The sequence below is a fragment of the Pelophylax lessonae genome (assembly GCF_965119305.1).
Source record: "Pelophylax lessonae genome assembly, chromosome: 10".
In the NCBI taxonomy this organism is placed as follows: Eukaryota; Metazoa; Chordata; class Amphibia; order Anura; family Ranidae; genus Pelophylax; species Pelophylax lessonae.
The window spans coordinates 45,206,147-45,229,531 of record NC_138777.1 but is presented as its reverse complement, the minus strand read 5'-3'; the positions used below and the strand labels follow the sequence as shown (position 1 = coordinate 45,229,531).

At 45.3% G+C, this 23,385-nt stretch overlaps 1 protein-coding gene across 1 annotated transcript in view; it reads right to left on the bottom strand.

Annotated features, from left to right (window-relative positions):
• Positions 1 to 286: 286 nt before the first annotated feature.
• The window catches only part of ZNF408 (zinc finger protein 408), a 31,846-nt gene continuing 8,747 nt past the window's right edge, over positions 287 to 23,385 (bottom strand). Inside the window, exons 2-5 of the mRNA XM_082271119.1 lie at positions 18,006 to 18,220; positions 17,871 to 17,917; positions 5,290 to 5,819; positions 287 to 2,216 (exon numbers count right to left, since the gene is read on the bottom strand). Of these exons, the coding sequence (XP_082127245.1) occupies positions 637 to 2,216; positions 5,290 to 5,819; positions 17,871 to 17,917; positions 18,006 to 18,215 (2,367 nt within the window). The 5' untranslated portion in view covers positions 18,216 to 18,220 and the 3' untranslated portion in view covers positions 287 to 636. The remainder of the gene's footprint in view (positions 2,217 to 5,289; positions 5,820 to 17,870; positions 17,918 to 18,005; positions 18,221 to 23,385) is intronic.

Here is a 23,385-nt window from a genome sequence, read left to right as displayed (position 1 = left end):
CTCTGAACCCTGTACTAAGTAAAGTAGAGCACCCCTGACCTCCGTACATAACACACTGGTATTTATTGCTAATTAAAGATCCTCCCACTGTGCAATTTGGCCACACTGTTCAATGCAGCTTGGAGAGAAAAAAGCTCTGGATAAACTTATACAGTCTTACAGATGCAACCGACCCCTTTGAAGGCAACCATAATGCTGAAGTGGCCTGCAGATTCAATTGAGTTTGACACCCCTGGTTTAAAACAAACCTGCGAGACTCAAATTGTCAAACATGGCATTAGTGCAGGTGTGTACTCCTCGATGAAATCTTGGGCTTACATTACAGAAAAGGTTTCAAACTCTGAGCTGTATTCACCTTTTTACCATCACTCCACCATCTGATCAGAGTGCCTCACCTTTCAGAAAGTTAAGGGGGTGCTCTACAATCACAACAGAGGATTAGGAGTTTGACTAAAGTATTTACAGGCACCCTGGAGTGCCTACAGTTAGGGGTTTCTGAGTTTTTATCCTTGCAGCAGTGTCTGACAGGTTTGCTTTAAACTTACTTTTTTTTTTTTGAGCTACACAAACATTTACACCAGGATACAGATGAAAAAAACATATTTTATAGAGACAAAATGTTATACATGGCATTCCTCATTCAACCTCCACCTCCTCTCCCACAGTGCTGAATCCCAGTGCCTGAGGAACCAGTATTATTCCAGTGCCATGCTCCCTCTGCAGGATCCCACCACGGTGATTGGGGCCTGTAGAGACTTCTAACGTTTCAGAGTTCAGTGGAAGAAGCAGTGCCGAGGAATTGTGGGAATGACCTGCTTCAGAGCTCTCTGCAAAGTCTGTAATCAGTATCCTGTTTGAGCTGTCACCGCATTCTTCTGGCTCAACTAACTGCAACAATACTAGCGTGTGCTCTGTCAATGACTCTGTAGCAGAATCCTCTTTAAGTTCGTGATCTCTGTGGCTGTGCAAATGGCGCTTCAAACTGTGCTGCAGATTATAGCCCATGCCACATAGGTGGCAGCGAAATGGTTTATCCTCCAAGTGGGATTTTAGGTGGCGCCGGAGCTTCGTAGCAATGGGGTAGGATTTTCCACAATACTGGCATATGAAAGGGCGTTCACCTGCATGAAGGCGCTCGTGGGCACGCAGAGTATGGGGGTCTTTTAACGCCTTACCACAGACAGTACACAAGTGCATTTCTCCTGTGTGTAGGATCAAGTGCCGCTTTAGCTCAGGCTGCTGGGGAAACGAATCGCCACAGAACTGGCACTTGTAGGGCTTTTCCCCAGTATGAAGGCGCTGGTGAATCCGCAAGTTCCCCTTGTGGCGGAAGGTACTGCCGCAGTCTGGACATGTATAAGGTTTTTCCCCGGTGTGTACGAGCATGTGGTTGCGCAATGAGCAACTGTTGGCAAGCTGCTTGTTGCACACTGTGCAAAGGAGAGGAGTTTTTGTGTCATCAGTCCTTGGTGTGCAGTAATTCTTACGATGGATACGTAAAGTAGGACGGCGAGCAAAGCATTTACCGCAGTCTTCACAGCGGTAGGGCCTTTGACCTGTATGGAGCACAGCATGCTCTTTCAGGTCACGTTGTGTGCCATATGCTTTATCACAGAGTGTGCATTTAAAAGGACGGAGACCCTGATGACCTAAAAGATGGGCTTTAAAGCTCTCCTCTGAGCAGTAAGCTTTGCCACACTCTGTGCACAGGAATGGCTTGTGGCCACTGTGAATAAAACTGTGTCGTCGTAGATGGCCTATCTGGCAGAAGCTTTTATTGCAGTCTGGACAATGGAACTTGCGTTCTGATGGTGCCTTCAGTTTTGTGCTCTTACTAACACTCTCCTTTTTTAAATCTTTAGAATTGTCATCTTCTTCATCTCCTTCTAATCTGGAGACCTTAGCTGGGTTATCACTGCTTTTTACTGGAGTAGGGGAGCACTTCCGCTTCACTGATTTACTTGGAGTTGTCATCTTTGGTTTGTCGACATCTACATTTGCTTTGCTTTCTCTTAGTTTGCTCTTCCTTCTCTCAGTTGTCTTCTTTTTACTTTCTGTATTCCTGGACTTGCTCTCCCTTCCAGAACCTTTGTTGGACCTGGACAAAAGGATACTAGAAGCCTGACATTCTGTCCCATCCTGGCTGCAGTTCACATCTTTGTTATCATTTGCTGTCTCTTCCTTCATATCATCTGAGTGAGCCACATCAGTCGGTTCTACAAGGAAGGATAATTACCAATTACACTAACGTTAATGTGCTTAAATACATATTTCAAAGCTATTTCTGAATATATTTTTTCACTTTCTTAATGAGCAAAGCATTCTGGAAAAGGAACTTTAATCATGGAGGAACTCTGTATGTTCTCAAAATTTGAATCGTTTAAACCAGGCATCTTTAATCCCTGGCACATGTAATCAGGTGGGCACATGATAACTTTTGTGCTGGCACCAACTGAAATTTCCTTAATGCAAATTACAAAGCCTGGTCCACCCACTTCCCAGACGCCACTTAAAGCCCACTGGTGGCTGAGGACATCAGTATATTGCTAGCACTCCTACATTGGTAGCCTGCATTTCTGAAGGTATAGGGTTTAGGGGTTCTAAGGTCTAAAAGCTCATTCAGAGATGAAATTAGCATGTACATCCACCTCAGAGATTCTTGTAGGCATCCCAGAGCAGTGGGGACACAGGCAGTGGCTGCATGGACACAATCGTAAATCAAAGTCTAACATGCATGCATGAGTGGGTGCATGGTTCCAATGCAGAGTGTTTGAGTTCAGATCCATATCTTATAAGTAACGCAGACAGAAAAAAAAAAAAAAATGCTTTTCTATTAGTAGAATAGGGGAAGGGTAAAATCCTTGGTTGGGTTTATATCTCTGTTTCCCTGTGGCTGATTTTAACTCACTTCCTGTCTACTGAAACTGTTGGTAGCAGGGCAGGAAGTGAGGGAAAATCTCTCCAAAAAATCTTGGACAGCAGTAAAAACCAGGCAGGAGCTCTAATCCCTCACCACTCTATCCACAACTAGTAAAAACAGTTTTTGACTTGACATCCACTTTAAATAAACTTCCAGTTTAGTTTTTATTGTAAGCATTATTTCTCAATTCAGAAAAGTGGAGAGAACCATGAAAATGTTTCCTCTATTGTCCATTTGGCCTGGCCAGATGCACACCCAGGACCAAAGGAATATGAATTTCATGGCTTTGTCCATTGTTCTGAAATGAGGAATAATTCTCCAATTTTTTAGGATATGTGATGAAATGAGAGATGTGCATACCTTCTGTTCTAAGAAGGCTTTACTGTGCTACACGCAGATTAGAATGGGGGACCTTTGATTGTTTTAGTCCCTTCTTACCAGCTTCTATGGTTATACGGTTTCAGGTTAAGGCCTCATTCACACAGGCATACATATTTGCACACCCACAAGAAGGTCCATCTTCACCTGCTCAGGATGCACACGCATTTAATGCATTCACCTGTAGGCAGCTCCATTCATCTCTATTAAGACGTAGTGGCTGCATAGACACACCCGCTGGTTCTAATTTGACAGCTGTGTGGGTGTGCAGCCCCAAACACACACTGTCTACATTCAGAGCCATGCACTTGCTTGGCTGTCAAATTGGGACTAGCGGGTGTATCCGAACACCTGTACATCTCACATACAAGAAGGGAGCAAAGTGTACACTCAGGAAACCAGCAATCTGACTTTGCTCACCCGGCGCTAAAAAAATCCTAAAACACAATAAATGAAGCAGCTGCTATAATAATAATAAATATGTATATAGGTGCATAAAGATCCGCACAGCCCGAGGGCTAAAAGACTCCTTCACACACTACCAGCGCTGTAGTCCATGAATGAACATGAATGAATAAATAAACCAATACAGGGAAGTCCATGCATACAGTCCCAAAAAATTAATGAAAGGAGGTAGTTGGAGTAGGTGTATCCTTGCAGAGACCCGAAAGACCTTCACCACACCGCTGTGTGCACCCTTATGTGGGAACACTTACCAGAACAAATCTGTTTATATGCAAAACATATCAGCCAGCGGGGATCGCCTTAATCTCCTCGAACCTCTATGTTGGAACTCAAATGGGACCACCGTCAGGTATCAGATGTGGACCACCTCACCAGCATATGGACCGTTTGCATGAGAAATAATAGAGCAACATAGCGTAATCCAGCAAAATATGTGCCTTTATTTCCCAACAATATCCCTTCAATAATTGCACTTACAAAGTAACAAGAAGTCTTAACAGCATGACAGCAAGTAAACCGATTGTTCCTACCGCTCTCTCCTGTCCTGAACGCCCGCAGCCCGGTACCGGTACCGCATCTGGCCAGGCCAAATGGGCAATAGAGGACTTCTTGTTACTTTGTAAGTGCAATTATTGAAGGGATATTGTTGGGAAATAAAGGCACATATTTTGCTGGATTACGCTACCACTAAATAAAAAAAAAAAAAAAAAAAAGGAAAGACTGGCTTTATGATAATGTTATTTTAAAGCTATTTTTGCTTTACCAAGTTTTAACCAGTGCTGCAGACTACCTCACTTCCTGTGGAGGATTGACAAAATTGTTGAATCTTGGCTGAATTTGCAGCAAAATTGTCAGCCTCTCTCTGTTCAGTCTCTTTATAGTGGTAAATATTGACATCAGCACTTTGTCACTGGTAAGTGTCGGTTCACACTATGGCGACTTCGGGGGCGACCTGTGAAGTCGCGTGCACCGCGACTTCGGCGTGACTTGCACGGACTTCACATAATGGAAGTCAATGCAAGTCGCTCCGATGTTGCCCCGAAGTAGTACAGGAACCTTTTTCTAAGTCGGAGCGACTTGAGTCGCTCCTATTAGAACGGTTCCCATAGCACAGAATGGACCGCGACTTGTCAGGCTGACCAGTCGCCTGACAAGTCGCGTTAGTGTGAACCCGGACTAAAGGCGCTGTCTGTCATGGTCAAGTGCTACAGGGTTACTTCTCTTACAGCTTCCCCCTTCCTTTCAGCCTCATACTGGGACATAGAAGCACTGCTAGACCCTGCCCACCATTCAACCAGGTAGGACTTGTGAGTCCTCTGGTGTCATGCGTTTGCAAAAAAAAGGAATTTACATAAAATGTGTCTTTCTTTGGGCATCAATAAATGCAAGCATTATAAAAAAAAAATAATAATAAAAAAAAATCATATAAAGTGACAGTGATGATTATCCATATATCTGTGTAACAGATTACCCGTAACTAAGTGATACGGTGAGACAATATACACTCTTGGGAATTGAATACACACCTGTATCCTTGGTCTTTACTGCACCACTGTGCTCGAGTGTGATGCTATCAGTGGCAGTACTTGAGTCTGCATTAAGTGACAGTTTGGCTCCTTCTGGCTCTGGGGTAAGTGGTGACATTGCTTCCGCTTCTGGTGTCACTGCTGGCTCTGTCCTCTCAATCTCTGGGGTCCCTAAAGAAAATCCCTTTGGATGTGGCGTTACAACCAGTTCTTCAGGCTGTGGGGATAATGGGGATTTTGTACTGACTGATATTTCTTTGGTAGGCTTTGTTAGTTCATCACCTCCAGTCTCCATCGGTGACTTGACAGAGTCTTTGGGAATGGAATCACTTGATGCAGTTTTGGTGGATGGAATAGGTTCTCTTTTCGCTTCACTGATATGTTCAGTTTCTTCAGTGCAATCGCCATTATCCTCTTGTGGAAATAACAATTCGGAACCTGGCTGAATCGCTGAGATGACCTGAAGATGCAGACTTCCATTGAGATTGCATAATCTCACATTCACATCTTTTTGGCTACTTCTCGCAAACCTGCAAAAACATTACAGTCTGCAGTCAAATAAACCTGGAAACCATGCTCTCTGTTGATATCATTCATCACTGACAACACATCATGAAGAAGGAGAATTTTTTTTAATAAACTGTAGACATGTTCTTAGGTCTATTAATTCAGCAATTTTACAGAAAAGAACCCAATCACAAAGGAAGGTGTGGCATGCAGTTATCTGGATTTGCACTAGAGAGCTATACAGTGCCTTGTGAAAGTATTCGGCCTCCTTGAACTTTTCGACCTTTTGCCACATTTCAGGCTTCAAAACACAAAGATATAAAACTGTAATTTTTTGTGAAGAATCAACAACAAGTGGGACACAATCATGAAGTGGAACGAAATTTATTGGATATTTCAAACTTTTTTAACAAAGAAAAAACTGAAAAATTGGGCGTGCAAAATTATTCAGCCCCCTTAAGTTAATACTTTGTAGCGCCACCTTACTTGCTGTAAGTCGCTTGGGGTATGTCTCTATCAGTTTTGCACATCGAGAGACTGAAATCTTTGCCCATTCCTCCTTGCAAAACAGCTCAATCTCAGTGAGGTTGGATGGAGAGCGTTTGTGAACAGCAGTTTTCAGTTCTTTCCACAGATTCTCGATTGGATTCAGGTCTGGACTTTGACTTGGCCATTCTAACACCTGGATATGTTTATTTGTGAACCATTCTATTGTAGATTTTGCTCTATGTTTTGGATCATTGTCTTGTTGAAAAACAAATCTCCGTCCCAGTCTCAGGTCTTTTGCAGACTCCATCAGGTTTTCTTCCAGAATGGTCCTGTACTTGGCTCCATCCATCTTCCCATCAATTTTAACCATCTTCCCTGTCCCTGCTGAAGAAAAGCAGGCCCATGCTGCCACCACCATGTTTGATAGTGGGGATGGTGTGTTCAGGGTGATGAGCTGTGTTGCTTTTACGCCAAACATAACGTTTTGCATTGTTGCCAAAAAGTTAGATTTTGGTTTCATCTGACCAGAGCACCTTCTTCCACATGTTTGGTGTGTCTCCCAGGTGGCTTGTGGCAGACTTTAAACAACACTTTTTATGGATATCTTTAAGAAATTGCTTTCTTCTTGCCACTCTTCCATAAAGGCCAGATTTGTGCAGTATAGGACTGACTGTTGTCCTATGGACAGAGTCTCCCACCTCAGCTGTAGATCTCTGCAGTTCATCCAGAGTGATCATGGGCCTCTTGGCTGCATCTCTGATCAGTCTTCTCCTTGTATGAGCTGAAAGTTTAGAGGGACAGCTAGGTCTTCGTAGATTTGCAGTGGTCTGATACTCCTTCCATTTCAATATTATCGCTTGCACAGTGCTCCTTGGGATGTTTAAAGCTTGGGAAATCTTTTTGTATCCAAATCCGGCTTTAAACTTCTCCACAACAGTATCTCGGACCTGCCTGGTGTGTTCCTTGTTCTTCATGATGCTCTCTGCGCTTTAAACTGACCTCTGAGACTATCACAGTGCAGGTGCATTTATACGGAGACTTGATTACACACAGGTGGATTCTATTTATCATCATTAGTCATTTACGTCAACATTGGATCATTCAGAGATCCTCACTGAACTTCTGGAGAGAGTTTGCTGCACTAAAAGTAAAGGGGTTGAATAATTTTGCACGCCCAATTTTTCAGTTTTTTATTTGTTAACAAAGTTTGAAATATCCAATAAATTTTGTTCCACTTCATGATTGTGTCCCACTTGTTGTTGATTCTTCACAAAAAATTACAGTTTTAAATCTTTATGTTTGAAGTCTGAAATGTGGCAAAAGGTCGCAAAGTTCAAGGGGGCCGAATACTTTCGCAACGCACTGTACAGTGAATACATCACACTGCCTTGTTTAAAAGTGGAACTATCAGAAAAATAAAAAAAAGGCACATCAATAGCAGCAACCTAGCAGTTTTTTATTTAGGTCCCCCCTGTAACAAAGTTTGATTACTTGTTGATCCAGAAATAGTGTTACTTTTCCACTTTATAGAACAGACCAAGCTGTCAAACAAAAGTGGCAATTCAAGAGGTTGGGAAAAAGCTGGGTTATACTTACTGATAACTCCTTTTCTAATAGTCTTCCAGGACAGCCCATGAGACGTTAGGCTCCTCCCCCAGGGACAGGAAACACATTCCAAAATTAAAATAAAAGGCGGTCCCTTAGTCCTCACCTTCAGTATTTCATGAGAACCACAGGACACCCTGTAAAACATATACATAGATATATAGACACATATCATACATTATACATAATACCAGATAGTTCGGGTGGGAATCCGGCTGTCCTGGAAGACTATTAGAAAAGGAGTTATCAGTAAGTATAACCCAGCTTTTCTCAAAGTCGTCTTCCAGGACAGCCCATGAGACGATGAGCAAGCACTTACCAGTCTAGGGAGGGACAACTGCCTGGAGCACCTTTCGACCAAACGCCTGTTCCTGAGAAGAGAGGAGGTCCAGGCGATAATGTCTAACAAAGGTCGAAAAGTTAGACCAGGTAGCTGCCTTACAGATTTGGTCTGGTGAGGCACCGGCCCTTTCAGCCCAAGACGTGGACAATGCTCTAGTAGAGTGTGCAGTAATGAAAGGTGGAGCCACCTTTTTCACTATATAGGCTTCTGTGATAGCCTGTTTGATCCATCTAGCTAAGGTTGCCTTAGAAGCTTTTTCCCCCTTATGGGAGCCGGAAAATTGTAAAAACAAAGTATCAGTCTTCCTGAAGGTTTTAGTCACCTCCAGGTATCTCAAGAGGGATCTTCTGACATCCAAACAGCTAAATTCTTTCTCTTTATTGTTGTTTGGGAAATTGCAAAAGGAAGGAAGGACTATGTCCTGAGTCCTATAAAAAGAAGAGACCCTTTTTGGCAAAAATCCTGGATCTGTTTTTAGCACAATCCTGTCATCAAAAATCATAAGAAAAGGTTCTCTGATTGAGAGAGCCTGTAATTCGCTAACTCTTCTAGCTGAAGTTATAGCTACTAAAAATAAGGTTTTTAGGGTGAGCATTTTTACTGATAGGTCTACCAAGGGTTCAAACGGACTGGTAACCAAGGCCTGGAGTACCAGGGATAGATTCCAAGCTGGACACGTTTTAAGCACGGTTGGCTTTGTCCGGGCAATTGCTCTGAAAAAGGCATTCACATTTGGGTCTTCTCTAAGGGAAAACTGAAGAAAGACACTAAGGGCGGCAGCCTGTACCTTTAAAGTCCCTAAGGAGAGACCTTTGTCTATGCCTTCCTGAAAAAAATCCAAGATAGTTGGTATATCTGGGGAATGTCTCTGATTCTCCAACATCCAAAAATGAAATTTCTTCCAGATTTTAGCATACATTTTTCTAGTGACCGGCTTTCGACAGCTGGTCAATGTTTTGATGACTCTGTCTGAGAACCCCTGAGAGCCTAGTATTTGTTCCTCAGATACCAGGCCGTCAGGTTTAGGATCCTGAGAAATGGATGGACCACCGGACCTTGTGTTAAGAGATCTGGTCTCCAAGGTAAGGTCATTGGAGGTTGCGCTACCAACGCCTGAAGGCGTGCAAACCATGGCCTTTTGGGCCAGTATGGGGTTATCAGTATCATCTCTGTGTCTTCTAGGATGAATTTCTGAAGAACCTGTGGGATCAATCTGATCGGAGGAAATGCGTAACAGAGTTTGACTTTCCAGGGGTGGGCGAAAGCGTCTATGCCTAACGCCTGATCCCCTTGAGTTATGGAAAAGAATTTTTCTGTTTTCCTGTTTGCCTGGGAGGCAAATAGATCCACTACCGGTAGGCCCCATGAGGTTGTGATTTTGAGAAACACCTCTGGGTTGAGGGACCAATTGTCCTGGTTCATCTGGTGGCGGCTGAGATGGTCTGCCAGATAATTCTGCGTCCCTTTTAGGTGAATGGCCGAAATGGATGTTAGGTTCCGCTCGGCCCAGACAAAGATTTTCTGTGCAATGGTTTGTAGGCCCAGACTTCGAGTACCTCCCTGCTTGTTCAGGTACGCTACCGTTGCTATATTGTCTGACCTGATCTGTAGATGGCTCCCTTCTACCTCTACCTGAAAAAACTCCAAGGCCTTTTGGACCGCCATAAGTTCTTTTTGGTTTGATGAAGACTTCCTTTGTGCTGGGGACCATGTACCCTGCGCCCATCTGTCCTGCAGATATGCTCCCCATCCGGAAGCGCTTGCATCCGTGGTAATCCTCTGTGATACCTGGATGGTCCAGTTTAGCCCTCTTGATAGGTGAAGAGAGGATCTCCACCACCAAAGAGTCCTTTTTATCTTGGTGGGAATCCTTACTTTTTGTTGCAAGGAACTTGACTGCCCATCCCAATTCTGTAGAAAGAATTTTTGGAGTGGACGTTGTTGGAACCTTGCCCAGGGGACTGCTGGGAAACAGGAGGTCATCAAGCCTATCACTCTTGTGACATCCCTCAGAGAGACCCATAAGTTGGTCTGTAAAGAGGCAACCATCAGGTTCATTTTCTCCATCTTGCACTGAGGGAGGAAGATCATCTGATCCCGTGAGGAGATTTCGTAACCCAGGTAGGTCACTCTTTGTGAGGGTACCAGGCAAGACTTTTGTCTGTTGATTATCCAGCCTAGGGAAGTTAAGAATTCCTGAACTATGAGGAGGTCGGCTTCCAGTTTCTGGTATGATTCTGCCACTACCAAGATGTCGTCCAGGTAGGGGGTGATCATGATAGCTTTTAGCCTTAGAGGGGCTAGTGCTTCCCCTAGGACTTTGGTAAAAATCCGTGGGGCTGAGGACAGCCCGAAGGGCAGTGCCCTGAACTGGAAGTGCTTGACTTCCGGTCCTATCTTTACTGCTAGCCTCAGGAATTTCTGATAGGATGTGTGTATGGGGATGTGAAAATACGCATCTTTCAAATCTAGGGTTGCCATGAAACACCCTGGGAACAGTAGGTTCCCTATGGAGTATATTGATTCCATGCGAAAGCGTTTGTATGCTATTGAAAGGTTCAGATTGCGCAAGTTCAGGATCAGTCGATGACTTCCTGAGGGTTTTTGAATCACAAAGATGTGAGAATAAAACCCTGTTCCTTGTTCTTCTCTGGGGACTGGGATAATTACTTTTTGATCTAATAGGTCCCCTAACTGAAGACTCAAGGCGGAGGCCTTGACTGGATCCCTGGGAAGATTTGTGATCAGGATCCTTTCTGGAGGTTGAAGACAGAACTCCAGCCTGTGTCCTTGGCCTACTAGGTCCAGAATAAAAGGGCTGGAAGTAATCTTCTTCCACAGTGGGAGGAAGGCCCCTAATCTTCCTCCCACTCTGAGAAGGGAGTCATTGGGGCTGGTTGGGGCGTTTAGGAGGGTTAAACAGGATGTTACCCCTCCCCTTTCCTTTATGCCCCGTCCAATGTTTTTTGAAATTTTGCTGAGTTTCAAAAGACTTCTGCTGTTTGCCCCTGCCACGAAAATTCCTCTGAGCATAGGGGAATTTTTTCTTATCTGGGAATCCCTTCTTTTTATCCGCTGTACGCTCCAGGGCTTCTGTTAGGCCTGGGCCAAAAAGGTGGTCGCCTGTGAAGGGAAGACCACAAAGGCGAGATTTAGAAGTAATATCTCCCGACCATGTCTTGAGCCATAGGCTTCTTCTGGCCGTATTAGCTAAAGCTGAGGTCCTTGCTGCCATTCTTACAGCTTCAGCTGAAGAATCCGCCAGGAATCCTATTGCCTGGAATAAGAGTGGAAAGGATTTATTAATCTGTTCCCTCGATGTTCCTGCAGTCAAGTGTGTTTGGATTTGAGATAGCCACAGCTCCAGGTGTCTGGCTATGCAGGTGGATGCCAGGGCTGGCTTTAAGCTCATAATGGAGGCTTCCCAGACCCTACGTAAAGAGATATCTGTTCTCTTATCCATAGGGTCTTTTAGTGCTCCTGAATCCTCAAATGCCAAGTCAGTTCCTTTGGAGATTCTGGCAAGAGAGGCATCCAGCTTAGGGATTTTGTTCCAGGGCTGTTCCACACTTTCGTCAAATGGATACCTTCTTTTTAAGTTTCTTGGAAAAAAAAGGCTTTTTATCAGGAGAATTCCATTCCTGTTTAATCACATCCAATAGTGAGCTATGCACAGGGAACACTCTAGCATGCTTTTTATGACTAGCGTACATTAAGTCATGCTTAGAGAGATGCACTTCTTCCTCCTCAATCTCTAGAGTGGTATAAACCGCTTTGAGTAGATCATCTACATCCTCCAGGCTCAGTTTAAAGTTGGAGCTATCATGGGAAACATTGCTTTTTGGTTCCTCTCCTGATCCTGATCCCTCTGCAGAAGAGTGGGAAGAAGAAACTTCCTCCTCCAAAACCAATGGGTCAATTAGGGATGGTGGAGCCTGAGCTGGGGTGGAAGGCTGGGCTGTGCCTGCATCTTTTCAATGAGAGTCCTGAATGAACTAAATGTACTTTTTAGCTCATCTCTCACTGAGGACAGCATTTTCTGGGTAGAGACTGCAGAATCGTCTCTGACCAGTTTAGCTATGCATGCCCGGCACACTGCTTTGTTCCAAGAGGAACTCAATTTTTCTCCGCATACAGCACATTTCTTTTTGGGGGGCTGAGGTGGGTTATTGTCCTGAGCCTTGGCCTGGAAGATAAAAGACAAGGGAATTTAATTAGAGATACTTGTCCTCCTCCCACCTCCCATTTTTCCCCCTCCACCTTGTGGATAGAAAAGAGGGAGCGGTGCTGCTTAACCCCTGCCCCTAACGATAGAAAAGAGAGGGGGGAAGGGGAACGGAGTTCCTAACAGGTACCTGCAAATAGGGTGTCGTTCCCCCTTGCTTACCTGAGAGGTGCCGATGCCAGAGCCGACTTCCGCCGCCTGTGCGGTTGCTGCCGTGGTGTCCATCGCTCTGTATGGTGGTCCCAGCAACTGCTGTTTCCCCTAACATCGGTCGCCCATTTGAACTCTCTGTTCGCGCCTTTGGAAACTGGAACGAGGGTTTCCGGCGCCCGCGGATGCCGTCACTGCGCCGGAAGTGACACTGTCACTTCCCGTGAGGCCAGAGTGGATACGCTGAGTTCCGCCCCCTCCGTCTTTGGCGCCAACTTCAAAATTTCTTCCGAAGTTAGCGGTTCACGGGTACACAGCACTGCTGCTCCAAGGAACCGGCCGACCAACGGAGTGAACTCCCCAACGCTCCACCAGACAGCATCCGTAGTCCTGCCGAGAGGCTAGGAGAACAGGAGACAGCGGTCAGCCCCTATTGCGGCACTAAGGGGTACCGCTATGGGCCGAGGGGATGCATCTTTCCAAGTCTTTCCATGGACAGTCCAGGAGACCAGGAGCTTCAGTTCCAGGAACATGTTACCCCCTGTCCGGAGGAAACAAAAATACTGAAGGTGAGGACTAAGGGACCGCCTTTTATTTTAATTTTGGAATGTGTTTCCTGTCCCTGGGGGAGGAGCCTAACGTCTCATGGGCTGTCCTGGAAGACGACTTTGAGAAAATCATATTGCCGGTAAGAGTTACAACAATTATAGATTCATTTTTATTTTTTTTACAAAAGATAAAACAAACTGTTGCTGTAACTACTTAAAGAGAAGCTCTAGTCAGCGGCTACAAACACTGTAGATGCTGACCTTTAAAGCGGGGCTCCACCCAAAAGGGGAAGCTCTGCTTGTTTACCTCCTTCCCCCCTCTGCTGCCACATTTGGCACCTTTCGGGAGGGGGAGGAGGGAGCGGTTGCCTGGTTTTAACAGTACTCAGTCCCACTTCCAGCTGACTTTGCCGTGGAGAACTCAGCTGGAACTTCGGCACCCCCCCTCCTCCTTCCCCTGCCACCAAGCCATTCACAAAGCGCAGCACACTTTGCGCATGCGCAGTAGGGAACCAGCTGTGCCTCACTGCTGGTTTTCCTTAGCTGAGATGGTGGTGGCATCACCCGAGAACTCGGGTGAGGACACTGCTGGATTTGTGGACAGGTAAGTGTCCTAATATTAAAAGTCAGCAGCTACAGTATATGTTATTTTTTTCTGAAGGAGCCTGGAGTTTCACTTTAAAGCGGAGTTCCGGGCACAAAATCGACCTAATCGATTTTGTGGCCATCCGCTTGCTCTTCTTCAGCTGAAACAGAAATGGGTAGTTAGGATTTCTTTTTTTTTTTTACTTACCTTGTAATTGAAGAAAGAAAATACTCACCTCTCTTCCACTTCCTCCCTCGGCCGCATGGCCCGCGCCGTCTCTTCCGCTTTGCAATGATTCCTGGGAGCTGAACGTCATCGCTCCCAGGAATCAATGCGACAGCACCGGCCACGCTCGTCACTTTCGGTGCCCAGAAGCTGTGTAGGAATGCGGCGCCGCACCAGAAGTGACGAGAGGGGCCGGAGCAGGCGCATTCTGGGAGAAGAAGACACGGAAGAGGACGCAGAAGAGGATCGCGCTGGCTTCAGCTGCCCACAACAGAGATGGCAACGCTGGAGAAGAAATTTTATAAGTGAGTATTTCTTCTTGCAGGTAAGTGCGAACCGGGACAGATCAGAGGCTAGCCATTGTGGAATGTACTAGCCCTGACTGTCCCGGGGGTATGTTCATTGAAAAAATGTTTCTGTGCCCGGAATTCTGCTTTAATATAAGGTCACTTACCTGTTCAAGGATCCAAGGTTGTCCTCACCCGAGCAGATTCTTCAATCGGCTTCGGGTCCAGGCACCAGCATCTTTATTATGGGAAACTGGCAGTGAAGCCTTGCGGCTTCACAGGTGGTTTTGCGCCTTGTGAATGGTCCTGCAGGCTTCAGGGAACTGTGATGTGTCTCAGAAGGCTGCAGGGGAAGAACGGGGGCCACCACAGCAATCTGACAGAGTGGGAGTGGGTACTTGTGGAAACCAGGTACCCCCTCAAAAGTGCAATATGTGGCAGAGGAAGAGGGGGGAATGTAAAAAAGCAGAAATTCCCCTTTTGGATGAAGTCCTGCTTTTTACGCGGGCTTTAAATTGTTTGTCTCTCATTTAGAGTGCATTTGAAATTACATGTCGATCTAGGACTGCCCTCCACAGGGTTATAACACTGCTGTGCAATTTCACTCCTAATTACAGGAATTTGAAAAATAAAGAAACTACTGGCAGGATCCACAGGTAATAAAACCATGTTACTGCTAATGATGGACTGCATTATATGTTGTATGTCTTTTTTTATTTAGCCAACCAACTCTGTATAGGAATTCTACAACTTTCCATCCAGGCCACATATAACTTGATTAATATAACCAAACACATGAGTGATGAAGAAAAAAATTGTTTAGATTTTTTCAATGAAACATTCTACCATCTGATTATTTTAACTTAGCTGGACATTCAAATATAGCAATCAAGGAAAACAAATCACAGTAATAAGAATTAAACAGGAAAGCTCTACCCACACACATCTTTGATGTTTAGTTTTCCTGTTTAGCTTTTACTTTAATGTTTTTCTTGATGCTATGGAATCTAAAACACGCTTTTAGCTACAATTGTTTATGTCTAATACTTTTACTATTTACTCTTATAAAATTAATCATTTTTATAAAAAAAAAAAAAAAGGCTTGTGCAAAAAAAAAAAAAAAAAAAAGCTGGCATTTCCAGCAGGCACTGTCCTGGATCTTTCCATTGCTGAAGATATATAGCATCTTCAGACTCAGATCCAGGCAGGTCCCCCATTAAGATGTGGAAAGCAAGAACCTCTGTTAGCGGTTTGTTATGGTTTGTTTTCCTGTTGCACATTTTCCCTCACTTCCTGTCTGTCAAAAAGGTTGTCCCCAGAACATAAACTTTACGACAATCTCTCCGAGGCTCCTTTCAGATGGGCGCTGGCACCTATTCTGTATGCTGGCTGCCTTTATTTTTGTGCCTGCATCCGACCTGAATGCAGGCAGGCTAAAGAGTTATATGCAGACGCAGCACATGCACAAACACAGCCGCATGTGAAAATTTGACAGCTGCACAGACCCAAACACACACCATCTGTGTTGGGGTCCATGCAGTTGCTTCTGAACTGCTGTCATTGTTTGGCATGAGGCTGCGTCCTTGGGGCCACTGCTTCTGCATCCACCTTTATAGGCTGACAGCACACAGCTTGGAATGGATGCAGGCTCAAAAAGAAGGGCAGCCTGCATGCAGGACAAGGGCCAGCACCCATCTAAATGAAGCATTACAGACCCCCAAATAGCAGTAAACCAGACAGGAACTCTAACCTTTAGGCTCCGTTCACATATTGGTGTCCCGGAACGCAGGCAGAGTCTCTGCGCTTCTGAGCAAGATTCTGAATCACTACAAACCCGCGCGATTCCCGTCACTTCCAATAGCACCAAAAACGCTGCGGGAATTTTGCCACGATTGTCGCCCGATGAACTGCGGTAAAATCACGCAAACAGAATCGCGGGACACCTGTTGCCCAAAAAAAGTACAAGAACTTGTTTGGTGTGCCATTGGAAGTGACAGGAATCGCGCGGGCATCCTGCGATTTGCCGTGATTCGGAATCGCGGGCAGAACCGGGATTCTGCCCGCGACCCGGGACGCTAATATGTGAACGGAGCCTTAAAAATCCTAAAACATTTTGGTTTTAGATACACTTTAATGATAACTATTCTATTTCTTCTTTGACCTTTATCTCCATATGCACTGTGTAGATTATGCACGTCATATATATATATGCTGCAATGGCGCTACCTCATGGGATTATGATCATGCCCGTGGCCATGTAGAATTGCAATGGACATGATCTCGTGTCTCTTGGGTCTGCGTCATACTACCTGCTGTTCCCATCACATTTATCTGGTTGTTATTCTCAATGTTGTTGATCTGTTTGGCAATCGCCAGATTCTGTACTCCCATTCGACCATGACCGCATTATATGTTATAAGCTCAATTTGGGTACCTGCACTTATGGTGTTATAAATTCATTAAATAATTAAATAGTAAAATGGTTAAATAATTACAATTAAATAAATAAAGGAGCTGCATCTAGACAAGAGAGAGTTATTGAGCACAAATTAACTTGATTCATTTATTATATTTATATTTAATACAATTTTGAGTAGCGCTGACACCCATATTTATTATATGTTATATGTTTCCTTTCATAAAACTTTCAATAAAAATGTATTAAAGAAAAAAGATACACTTTAATGAATTCATGTCACAAATTATAGGTTTTCAATTAGACATTTTAGTATATGAATCATCTCCTAACTACTTATGGATGCAATATAAATTATAGGATTAATTGACATTATTTTTTTTTTCATTTATAATCTTTGGTGATGTTGGTCTAGTTGGTACTAGACAAACTACAAATTCTAGCCCTGAGCACGAAAAATCAGCCCTGCAAATCGCATTGCCTTCATTTGAACCTTCAATAAACACTTTAGATTGTCAGAAGGATCAGCGTTTTCTTGCCCTTTTTTTATTCCTTTTTATATAGGCGACTGACCCTTTTACTAGAGTGGAGTGTTTGTAATCTTGTACTTTTACTCATCCAAACATGAGTGGTCCCTATACTTTTGCATGTCTAATAAAAAGCTGGTTACAGTTTTTTTTTTTTTTTAACAATAAAAGCATATTAAACACAACAATTTCAGATACTCTACAGCACAGGTGTCAAACACAAGGCCCGCGGGCCAAATGCGGCCCCCCAGGCCATTTCATGTGGCCCTCGCACCTCTCCTGCAGCTGCGGCACCCCCCCTGTCTCTGTAGTCGACAGCAGAGAGGACAGAACTCCTTTGCCAGAACCCGCACTCCTCTGTGCAGCTGTAGAAAGGTTTCTCTTTGCCCCCTCCCCAGGACATGGGGTGCTCTGGACATTTAATCCTACAGATATAACCGGCCCTTTGAGGGCAACCATAATGCTGATTGGCTCGCGATGAAATGGGAGTTTGACACTCCTGCTCTACAGTGACAATAAGTGAGCTCTGCGTCGAAAAATATCCTCATTCCCCCATTTTTTTTTAAACGATTTAATTCACAAATCCTTTACAAATGCAGTAGATCACTGAATAAAATAAAAAATCTATTTTGAATATACAAACTTTGTTTACTGGCCTGTGACGCATACATACCTCACCCACTTAAGTACAGTTTCTGATAGCAATGAAGTTTGGTTTTCCTGTAAGGATATAAAATGATAAAAATTTAAAGAATAAAAGACGAAACATAAACTGACAGATATGCAGTAACATACACACATAACTCACCTGATTATCCAATAAGTCATCTCCAGTTTCATTCATGTGGGGAGGAAGGAATGAGCCAGCGGGCAAATGATCCCCAACACACCACAAGCCCAGGCCCTCCCTCTGTGACAAAGAGGGGCCAAGGGCCAGTCCACGGGGTAAGCTGCATAAAGCCTGCCAGACAGCATCCTCTGTGCACTGCACAGGCTGAAAGGAGACTGATGAATTCATACAACCTGCATGGAGAGAAAGAGGAAGAACGTGTAAACAATAAGCACAACCAATGGCACTAATACATGCTACCCTTGGTGCCTGATCGGTTTGTGCTTTTCCAACAATCATACCTAAATAGGCCTAGTCATTAAAGGTACTCTTCAGCCAAGGCCAAAAATAAAAGTGTATCTAAAGTCAAAATGCTTTTGGAAGGATTAGAGCCTCGGTCATGTTTTATTGCTATTTATGTCACTGCTGGGGAGATTAGTTTCTTAGCTTGCCCTGTGTGGTGTTGGGGTGATTATGTTCATGTAGTAAGTGTTTTTCCAATGAGTTGTGCCAGTTCAAACTGTATTTCAGTACATGGCAGTCCACTTTTATTGAATTAAACATCAGCTGCCCATGCTGGGGTTCTTCCACATTACCATGAATAGTCAACTAAAAATACCCAGTCCCTTGCTCCCTTGTCAGCAGCACCACTGCTCTTCTTACCAGTCCCTCTGAGGCTAGGTTCGCATTTACATGGCCAGGCAGGCCGCGGTTTATGCGGGCACGATAGCCCATTCATTTAAATAGTATAGTGGAAAAAAAAAAGGGGGATGTGAGGTGGAATGGCACTGCCTCAGGCAGCGCCATTCACCTCACATCCCCCTTTTTATCCTCCTGGCCTCTGGGTAGGGGTTCTCCTGAGATTAAAACCCACCCTACTCCTTGGGGTTACATTTTGGAGGTAGGCGGCAGCCATATAATTATCCTAATGGGCCATACACACTATAAGATTTTCTGAAGACTTTTTCCTTCAGATTTACCTTTTCTATGTAGTGCAAGGGCCTGCCAGATTGGATACAAATTGAAAGTGTTTAGGTTTGACCTCATATTATATGGTTTTGGTAAATCTAAAGGAAAAAGTCTTCAGAAAATCTTATAGTGTGTAAGGCCCATTAGTGCGGATTTTCTTCATAGTGGAAAAAAAGCTAGCGCTCTGTAGGAGGCCGGAAATAGCCAATATAATAAAATGCTGTTGACAACTGTTGACAACAGTGATCAGACAGTAAATAGATCATAAATTAAAAATTGTCTGAATAGAATGTAAAATATATAAAAACAATCATATACATGGGGGAACATGGGAAATATTCAAGTCCATGATAGTATATAGAAGTCCTGAGGAAGAGACAGTGTGCCAGTAGAAACCATAGACTGGACTGCAGTAAGGGCTAGCTCCATGGCACAGGGAAGTCAGCTCTGTGGGAGGAAGCATATGAAGAAAGAAGCAGAGCGCCTCTAAGTGCAGTATTATTTTTATAAATAATACTGCACTTACAGGCGCTCCGCTTCTTTCTTCAGTCATTTGTATAGGCTGCCATGGCTCGTGAAATACAGGAAAGAAGTCCTTGCAGTACTTTGGAAATCACAGCTCACATGGGAACCGCGAGTACAGCACGGTCCCCAGTGCGGGTGGCATGTCATTAGGATTAATGGCACTGGCCTGTGGGTCCTGCATATTGCTGTGCAGGTGGTTGCAGCTGCAGGAATTTGTGCGGGTCTTGCAGCGGCATTACCCGCACAGGTATGAACCTAGCCTTACTGTAGTGCTCAACTCTCCTGGTTCTCATGGCTCACACAGCCTTTAGTCACAGCGCCCTGCTGTGGGGCTCACTCCTGGCCTCTGGGTAGGGGTTCTCCTGAGATTAAAACCCACCCTACTCCTGGGACAAAACCTCCTGGCTGGGGTACCTCTGACCCCTGGGTGAGATTCTCTTGATTCCTAGCTGGGGCACCTGTGACTCCTAGGTGAGAGCTCCTGTCTCCAATATGGGAGCCACCTCCATACTGGGTGCCCTGGGCTATCCTCAGGCTTGGGTATTTAACGACCCTGCACACCTGTGTACTCACACAGGCTGCGAGCATCCAGTAAAATCCAGACACGGGATTGAAGCATTCCACACAAGACACTTCGAAACATTCAAGCTCCGGGCCCCAATCCAAGTTTACAGAATCCAAAAAAAGCCAAAAAACACAGCTTTCTCTGCTCAGAAACCATAGTCTGACGGACCTCACATTAAGCCTTAAAGGATAAGTACGCTTTTTAGAAAAAAAATAACTGCACATTTTTTTGCAGGTAAACAAATGTGCATTTTTTATTTTTTGGAGCCTGCAAAGCATTGCACCAGTGATCAGCAGATCATTGGTGCCATGCAGGTCTCCTGTAGATCCGTCAGCGTATCTGTGTGCCCATACGGGATACACCGACAGAAGGAATCAATGAACTACTGCGATGCTCCACAGCACCACGGTAGTTGAGAAATACAAGCCGACAGCCGCAAAGGATGTCAGGGCTTGTAGTTCATTCACACACAGAGCTGTGTAAATGAATGATGCGGCCATGTGGGCGGAGCCCCGCACAACTGCGCTGGTTTAAAAAGGTAAAAGCTAATACGGGGAACTTATCACCATTCCACTGTCATGGGTGAATCATGTTCCCAAAAGGTGAACTTATTCTTTAACCACTTGACCTCCAAAAGGATTTACCCCACCCCCTTCATGGGGACCAGTGACACCAATACAGTGATCAGTGCTAAAAAAATATGCACTGTCACTGTGCTAATGACACTGGTTGGGAAGATGGTTAACATCAGGGGCAATCAAAGTGTTAACTGTGTGCCTAGCCATTGCTTGTGTACTGTTTGGAAGGTGTTTTTACTTGGGCAAGGCATTGATCCATGTTCCTGCTTTGCAGGAACACAGGATAAAGGCCTTCCCTACTGACAGAATGGTGATCTGCCTTGTTTACATCGGCAGATCGCCATTCTGGCTCTCTGCCTTATGATTGGGGGGTGGCGGGGGACATTGAATCCACGGTACCTGCAGATCAGCTCCCGCTGTGCATAACAACAGCAGGAGCTGGTCACCGGTGGCTGCATGCGCGCCCCAGACCCGGAAGTGCAGGATCACGTACTAGGTACATGATCCTGCATAGGAGAGCCGCCTTGCCGCCGTATATGTAAGTTATACGGTCGGCAAGCAGCAATGCAAACCTTTTGTCATTTTCTTCTACATTTTCACAGTGGCAGGGCCCCACACTGTCACACCTGGTAATGACTGGGCTTGAAAGGGAAAGAAAATCCAAAATTCTTGTTGTCACTAGAACAGCGGTAGAGAGGAACTCTTCCAAGAGAACCCACTCTGTCATTTGGTATTCATGGTTATTTAACATTATGGAGAATGTAACAAGAGCAGTGTGAACATTTGAAGGTGAGAAAGCAGAAGAGTAGGTAGAAGAGTGCCTGAAACTATAGTAGAGACATCATCACCGTTGGAGCTCCTGTTGAGAGACAGCAGATAAGTCAACCCACCAGATTCCCCTATTATCAAAATTTCACATCTGACGGGACTGATTCTTTAGGCTGGGTTCACACTGTGTGCGGATGCAGCTCACAGCAGGGGTGCGGTGCACCCCCGTTCTCCATTTTACAGACAAATCAGGCCCATGTTTGCCTGAATTTTGACCTGAAATAGAACCAATGACGCACTGGACCCTTGTGCAGTGCGCTCCGTGGCTACCCCTGAGATGTGTGAACCAGCTCCATTGAGAGCCGGTCACAGTCTTCTGGCATGCGAATTGGATGCGGAGAAACCCGCATCCAATTCGCATCAGTGTGAACCCAGCCTTAGGACTTGTTCACATTAACACTGCACAGTACCACAAGGCTACTGCTGTGTGATGTGAAGCCAATTTGCTGTAAACTAACTTTTTGTAGATAAAAGTTTATTGCAATGTTTGCATGCTGTATGTTTTTTCAGTGCGCACCAATGCAGTGGTGGTGTGAACTGCCATGATAGGTAGCAAGGTGTTGGGGCGTGGCCTGGCGCAGCATGTGAGAGGACGTGTGTGAGAGGAGCTCCGCCGGACCGATATCCTTTACCGCTAATCCTGCAGCCCTCCGGGCACGATAATCCTCCCTTCACCTCCCGCACACCCGCGGCACTGACCTCCGCATGTCTCCGCCGAAGAAAGGCTCTGAAGCTGCGGCAAAACTAGCTGCATTCCGGAGGCTGGAGAAGGAGCCCCCGATCCAAGATGGCGCCGGCCCGTCGCTTGTGGTGGAGGAGCCTGAGAGCCCTGCTACATCCAAGGTTTTGGAAGCGATTGCCACTTGCCAGACCATGCTGACAACTAAAATCGAGGAGGTGAAGGTAGATATATCTTTGATGCGTCAGGATATGCAGAAGCTAAGGGACAGAGTTGGTGAGGCTGAACACAGAATTAGCGAGGTGGAAGACTCCCTCCCCCCATTGCAAAGCTCCTCAGACAGGCTGCAGCAACAAGTACACCTTATCCTCCAAAAACAAGATGACATGGAGAATAGGCTGCGCCGCTGTAACCTGCGGTTCATTGGCCTCCCGGAGGGCTCTGAAGGTGCAGACCCCTCATCCTATTTGGAACAATTGCTCACTCAGACATATGGCAGAGAATCCTTTTCACCCACTTTTGTTGTGGAACGTGCACATCGCCTCTCGGGGCGTCCCCCCCCTCAGGGTGCACCCCCCCGCACATTCATCGCTAAATTCCTGAACTATCGGGACAGAGATGCCATATTACGCCTGGCCAGAGTTAAGGGGAACATTCCATTTGGAAATCACAAAATAGCGATTTTCCCCGACTTCTCTGCTGAGGTCCAGAGGCGCCGCAAGAGCTTTTTGGAGGTCAAACGCAGGCTGCGTATCAAGAATATCAAATACTCTATGTTGTATCCGGCCCGTCTTAGAGTGGAGGGTGAGGACCGAGCCCACTTCTTTGAGGATCCGGAAGCCGCCATCTCCTGGTTAGAAGGACTGGAAGCTAGAGCCTGACCACCTTGCCCTGGCGACCTCATGATACTTTCTCCCTGATTGCCTATGCCTTACGCTGCTGCAGAGGTGGAGGGGGTTTTGTAGATCCTGCGGAACTCAAGACTTTGCATCCCCCTTCCCCCCCCTCCCCCCTCATTTCCCTGCACTACTGCTCCTGTGTTTGACCGGCGGAGCGCCCTAGCTCCACAGATGGAACTGATTTTTCTGTTCTCTTCCTATGGATTTCCACCTGCCCATAGGCTTTGCTACCCAGCGATACACCTGTTGGTTTTCGCCCCCTACACCCGCTAAGGCGTGTGTTTGTGCCCAACTCCCCTGTTGCCCCCTGCGACTT